General features: G+C 41.4%; 1 protein-coding gene across 1 annotated transcript; it reads right to left on the minus strand.

Moving 5' to 3' along the window:
* Positions 1-937: 937 nt before the first annotated feature.
* Positions 938-2,455, minus strand: LOC138165891 (calmodulin). Its single transcript, XM_069094279.1, has one exon. The coding sequence runs from the start codon at positions 2,240-2,242 to the stop codon at positions 1,793-1,795; it is 450 nt and encodes a 149-aa protein (XP_068950380.1). The 5' UTR covers positions 2,243-2,455; the 3' UTR covers positions 938-1,792.
* Positions 2,456-6,524: the final 4,069 nt, after the last annotated feature.

Genomic DNA, 6,524 nt, shown 5'->3' on the forward strand with positions numbered 1-6,524 from the left:
TTAGTCCCTCTCACCCCTCCTTTCTTCCCCACTAATTTTTATAAATGATGAAACTGATCCCCCAGAGAAGTTAAGTCATTTTCCCAAACTAACCCAGAGCTAGGTCAGGAGGCCAGATAGCCTCACTTTCTGTATCCATTATATTTCACTAATTCCCTTGTAATGTACTTTCTTTTTCTTGTTCAAATTCCAACTCTGCCACTACCTTGTGATGAGACTCTTGGGCATTCATTTCCCATCTCTGGGCCTCAGTTTCTCTATCCAAAAATGGTCTTGGACTGGTTAAACTGTAAGTTTTCTGTAAGCTTTGGACGGTATGATTAAATGTGCTGGGTGAAAGGAGTAATCTTAAGTGCTTAGCAGCCAAACCCATAGGCAGAGAATGCATTTATACTGCTCTCTAATCCATTCATTTTCATCTTATCTCTAGGATAATATTACAAAGAGAGGGTGGGGTGGTGAGTAAGATAGAAGAATTTTAAATGATTTGTTCCCATTCCGCCCTGCTGGTTAGCTCTCTAGGAATAATATATTTTAAGATGTGATTTGCTTTCTAATTTTTTAATATAGAGTTGGAGGTTAGGGAACAGCTGGCAGTACGAACTGCTGGTGTAGAAATTCCCTCCACTGCTCTTACAGAGTTGTCTAGAGGCACTGAGTGATTTGCCTGTGATCACAGCACTGTATATATAAGAGAGAGGATGTAAACCTAGTCTTTCTACTTCCAAAGGTAATGAGAATGACATTAGCTTACATTTATATAATGCTTTGTGGTTTACAAAACATCACAAACCACTTCTGTTCCAACCAAAAACACTTACTTCATCCCTTCTCCTCATATTTAGCAATAAAAGGAATAATATGAGAGGCTCTAAAGCTGAGGTCGAAAGCCTTAAAGTCCTCTCATTCTAAGGAAATCCAGAATAATAAAATCAAATGGGAAAATGAGCTTCTCATTTATTTCCTTCAGCTTTCCCCAAATCCCTTCCATTTAAATGTTCTTCCTCCATCAAGGATAATACAGACACATCATCACAACCATCCCCAGGATTCTCCCCTCTCCCCACCAGTCAGTCAGTGATGTTTTTCCAGGCAGGCAGGTGGGAGAAGCAATTACAGTTGGAAAGGAGATCTGCACACAATTACCCAGAGTCCCCACCTTCACCTTCTTTTCCAGCAGGCACCATGTTTCTCCCAACCTCCTGAATATCAATACCCCCTCCCCGCCCCAACATGTGTAGCAGCAGGTGGTCTTCAACCAAAGGAGCACACTGTTCTCATCGGCTGTAGAAAGGATATAAGAATTCAGATATGGGCTGATGTCATCTGCTGTTTCCTGTATGATGATTTAGCACACCCTTCAAAGATCACATCCAGAATGGAATAGATTTTTAACATCACTCAGTGGCTCACAGAGTTTATAAGGACCTTCTTGGCCCTCAGTATCTTGTCTTCAAAGAATGAGATGATCTCCATTTCGACTCCTGTGTGTAAGTCATTGTAAAGGGATAGTTGACGTTTTGCTGATTGCTGCATGTTGGGCATCCCTGTTTTATTTTGAACAGACAGGAGAGCCCAATGGGGGGGGGGGGGAAGTATGTGACATTCTGCCAGCTTGATAGAGGAAAAAAGTATTACCAGAAGAGAATCCAGTGTGGAGGGAATTGTGATGTACAAAATTTTTGAAACAGTAAGAAAAAACATCCCCCCCCCATCAGAAAGTTAAGGGCACAATATGAAGCTAAAGAAAGATATGTGAGTCAGGACTGGAGTTCTGTCCTCCCCATCCTCCCTACTTAGTGATAAGCATGCGGACAAATTCCTCATAGTTCACCTGGCCATCGCCATCAACATCAGCTTCCCGGATCATCTCATCGACTTCCTCATCTGTCAGCTTTTCCCCAAGCTTCGTCATCACATGTCTTAGCTCAGCTGCACTGACAAAGCCATTGCCATCCTTGTCGAACACCCGGAAAGCCTCCCGGATCTCCTCCTCGCTGTCTGTGTCCTTCATCTTCCTTGCCATCATGCTCAAGAACTCAGGAAAATCAATGGTACCATTACCATCAATATCAACCTCTCCAATCATGTCCTTCAGCTCAGCCTCCGTGGGGTTCTGGCCTAGCGACCTCATGACGGTGCCCAGTTCCTTAGTAGTGATGCAGCCATCAGAATCCTTGTCAAAAAGACTGAAAGCCTCTTTGAATTCGGCAATCTGCTCCTCCGAAAACTGGTCAGCCATCGTAGGACTGAGTAAGTGGTCAGTGAGTTGACTTCTGTGTTTGCCCAAGCTCTAACGACTTGACCAGCCCCTAGCCACAGACTGCTCTCACTTCCTAAGTTCTGTGGAATGAATGGAGAACTGGAGCAGCAACCTGACTGGTTTTCTAGTCCTTGCATGAAGTGCTGGCACTGACAAAGACAGAGCATTCTACCTCACCATTGGTTTAGCTCAAATCAGGGCAGTCACTGAGAGACTCCACCACCCTTTGTGGTTGCCTGGGGGAGAAGATCCTGTTTAGACAAGAGTCATTGAACTGAAACAAAGTTTGTCTACTAAGCAAACTGACTATGCCAACACCCTCTGTATGTAAAAAGGCAGTCAGATTTCCACAATGGGATCAGAAAGAACTATGAGCCACTAATAATACCTTTCATTTGAGTCACGCCTCTTGGTGAAAGAGCTTCAGGAAACTTTACAGGCCTATCTCCATCTATAGAATTTCTGGGTGAAATTCATATCTCCATTTTCTAGATGGAGAAAATGAAACACTGGGCCACTAGAGCCAGATCTCCTTCTGAAATAATCTGGACTCAAGATATCTGGATTTTGAAGTTCTGAATCTTTTCAACAAGGTGGTAACACCAGCCTTAGTTTTCCATTCTTTTCCTTTGGATCCATGAGGATATTAGTTAAGTGTTCTCTTGGTCATGGAGGAGAAGATAGTTTATGCTTCATAACTACTCTCCCAGTATTCTTCCCTTCAGTCTGAATTTAATAACATATATACACACACACACACACACACACACACACATATATATATATATATAGAGAGAGAGAGAAAGAGAGAGAGAAAGAAAGAGAGAGAGAGAGAGAGAGAATCTGGTATTTAAAAGAAGAAACATAATTATTTCCTTATTATTCCAGATCATCAGGATAAATATCATGGATAGATTCCAATACTAGAAACCATTTTAGCAGAAAAATGTACTGCTAAACATTTCACTTCCTTTTCCTGACCCTAACTGGTCCTAAGGTGGGTTACAGGAATAAATGAAAAAGAAGGGGCCAGGTCCATATAGTTACTAGATTTATCAATCTAAGGATTTTTGGGGTTTTTATTTAACCTGTAATACACAAACTTTAAATGTATTACATTCACATGCATATACATATATATTTGATAATTGTATTTTGATATAATCAGCTTCCTTTGTACTATGTATTTTATTTTATGCACTTAAAAACATTATTCTGAAGAGTGCCTAGGCTTTACCAGACTGCCAAAGAGGTCCATGACACAAAAAAGCTGAAGAACGCTGCCCTAGAGAATTGGAATCCCATTTCTATCATATGACCTGAGTGACCTTAAGCAAGTCACTGTGAAATGAGAGATGAGATTTAATGACCTTTGAGGTCCTATCTAGCTTTAAATCCATGACCCTACCTTTAATATGGAGCATAGGCTACTAGAAGGAAATTTAAGCAATGATAATGATAGCCTGGCACTCAGGGCTTATTACAAAAGGCCCCACAGAAATGTGATCCTGCTGCGTTTTTTGTCTCATTTTGAAGATAAAAGCCCTGAAGTCAAAAGTCTTGAAGTGCTTTATTTTTCTCTTGGGAGTTATGTAATATTAAGAAGCTAAGATCGCATTTAGCGTAAAGAACTTAAGGGGGAAAACACCTAGATTTCTTCATTGTCCAAAAAAAGATGGCAGCAAGCATAAGCCATTTTAGGTACTCTTCTTTCCCAGTCTTGTTCAGTATATAATATATTGATGGATTTGCCTTGGCAGCACACATAAGGAGGTAGAAAGGGGCAGTTTTTTCTCTCTTACCCAAGTTTCATCAATAATGATGATAGCTGACCTTTATGTAGCACCTTGGGACAGCTAGATGGCTCAATGGATAGAACTCTGGGCCTTGAATCTGGAAAACCTGAGTTCAGATCTGGCCTCAGGCACCAGCTGTGTGACCATTTGCCTAGAAGGCAGCTGGGTGGCTCAGTGGCTAGAGTGCTGGACCTGGAGTCAGGAACATCTGAGTACAAATCCAGCATTAGATACTCACTAGACCTTGGGTAAGTCACTTAACCTCTGTTTGCCTTAATCCACTAGGAAAAGGAAATGGCAAATCACTTCAGCATCTTGGATAATATAGTTCATGAAGAGTCCACATGACTGACCAACAATCTGTAGCAACTTAATTTTTGCAAAGTGCTTCCTACAAATTACTTCATTTGCCCTCACAACAACTCTGTGAAGTTAAACTAGGCATTATTGTGACCATTATACAGATAAGGAAACTGAGGCTCAGAGAGGTAAAGTCCACGATCACACAGTTAGTAAACATTAAATGTGAACCCAGGTCTCGTTGCCTCCAAGGTCAGCAATCTACTGTTATCTTTATTAACCAGTTAAGCCATTTGCCCATACAAATGTGTTTGTTCACCTTCTCCTTGCCTCACTAACGTTATGTATGCACAGTATGATATATACACATACACATATATTTATTACGGGCACACACACACACAGTTGGACTTTACCTTCTTTTCATGGCCACCTTTCTGGTAAGAAATTGATCAAGGGAAATGAGGAAGCCTGATTCACTCATGACATGCCACAGGTATCTTGGCAATGCACAGTACTTTTTCTAGGAAATAATAATTAGGCAAACAGAGGCCTACCCCTTTAGTAGCTTACAACTGAAGGTGAAAAGCACTCATACAAGGTACGTTCAGGATTTCAAAAACAGCATAAAAATATTGAACAAATATATGTTGATAATAAAAAGATCTTCATGGTTCTACACCCCATGATACTTTCACACAGTGAATATTTCCCATTCTTGCTTGTTGGTCAGATATGTAATACTTCCAAATTCTGTACTAGAAGGAGCAGGTAAATAAATAAGAAACTTTCTTATTTCACTTGAGGCAGCTAGATAGAGCACTCACTAGACTTATAGAGCACAGCACCTTCTCTGATGTGGGCACACCATGTGGTCCTGTGCCAGTGTCTCCCATGTCACACAATTAGTTGCAAAGTTCTTGAGAGAGACCTTGAGAGTGCCCTTGTATTGCTTCTTCTGACCACCATGTGAACACCTGCCCTGTGTGAGTTCTCCATAAAACAGTCTTTTGGGCAAGCATATGTTTCACATTTGAACAACATAGCCAGCCCATTGGAGTTGCGCTCTCTGAAGCAGAGTTTAAATGCTTGGCAGTTTAGTTCAAGAAAAGATTTCAGTGTCTGGTATCTTATCCTGCCAGGTGATCTTCAGAATCTTCCTAAAACAATTCAAATGGAAGCAATTCAGTTTCCTGGCATGGCACTGGTCTATTGTCCAGGTTTCACAGGGGTATAACAAAGAGGTCAGCAGGACGGCTCTTTAGACCTTCAGTTTGGTAGTCAGTCTAATACCTCTTCTCTCCCATACTTTCCTTTGGAAACTCCCAAGCACTGCTGGCAATGCTGGCATGCACCAACCTCATTATCAATGTGTACATCCCTGGAAAGTACACTGCCAAGGTAAGTGAACTCATCCATAGCACCCAAAACTTCTCCATTTGCTGTAATCCATGGTTACATGTAACCAATGGTGTGGTGGTGGGTGATGGAGCACCTGTGTTTTCTTGGTGTTAATTGTTAGGCACAAGCAGCAGAGAATTGATCCATACTTGTTGCATCTCAGCTTCAGAGGCTGCATTGACTGCAGTCATCTGCAAACAGAAAATCATGCACCAACACTCCCTCCACTTTAGTATTGGCTTGTAGCCTTTTCAAGTTGAAGAATTTACCATTAGTGTGGTAGCTGACCTTCATGCCATGTTCATCGTCATTGAAAGCATTTGATAACATGGCTGAAAACATCATGCTAAAAGGCACAGGAGCTAAAAAGCACACAGCCTTGTTTCACTCCATTGGTGACTGGGAAGGCATGAGAACATTGTCCATTATCTAGAACACAGGCAAGTATGCTGTTGGGAAATTGATGTACGATGCCAATGAACTTCTCTGGGCAGCCATATTTTGACATCATTTTCCATAAGCCCTAACGACTGACAGTAACAAAGGCCTTGGTCTTGATCTACAGACCTCTGTTCTGCTCCTGTAATTTCTCCTGGAGTTGTCAGGCAGCAAACACCATAGCAAACACTTACCTCTTGGCCTTTTCTGAAGCCACATTGGATCTTAGGTAGATGACCATCTTCCAGATCAGCCTATTAAGGAGAATCAATGGTCAAGTAGACAGTAGTTAAAAAATCAAGGCAAATAAGACAAGATTAATTTAA

This window comes from Petaurus breviceps, unplaced genomic scaffold, assembly GCF_028583685.1.
Source record: "Petaurus breviceps papuanus isolate PSGF00001 unplaced genomic scaffold, PetGlider_PUasm1.0 216, whole genome shotgun sequence".
Classification (NCBI taxonomy): Eukaryota; Metazoa; Chordata; class Mammalia; order Diprotodontia; family Petauridae; genus Petaurus; species Petaurus breviceps.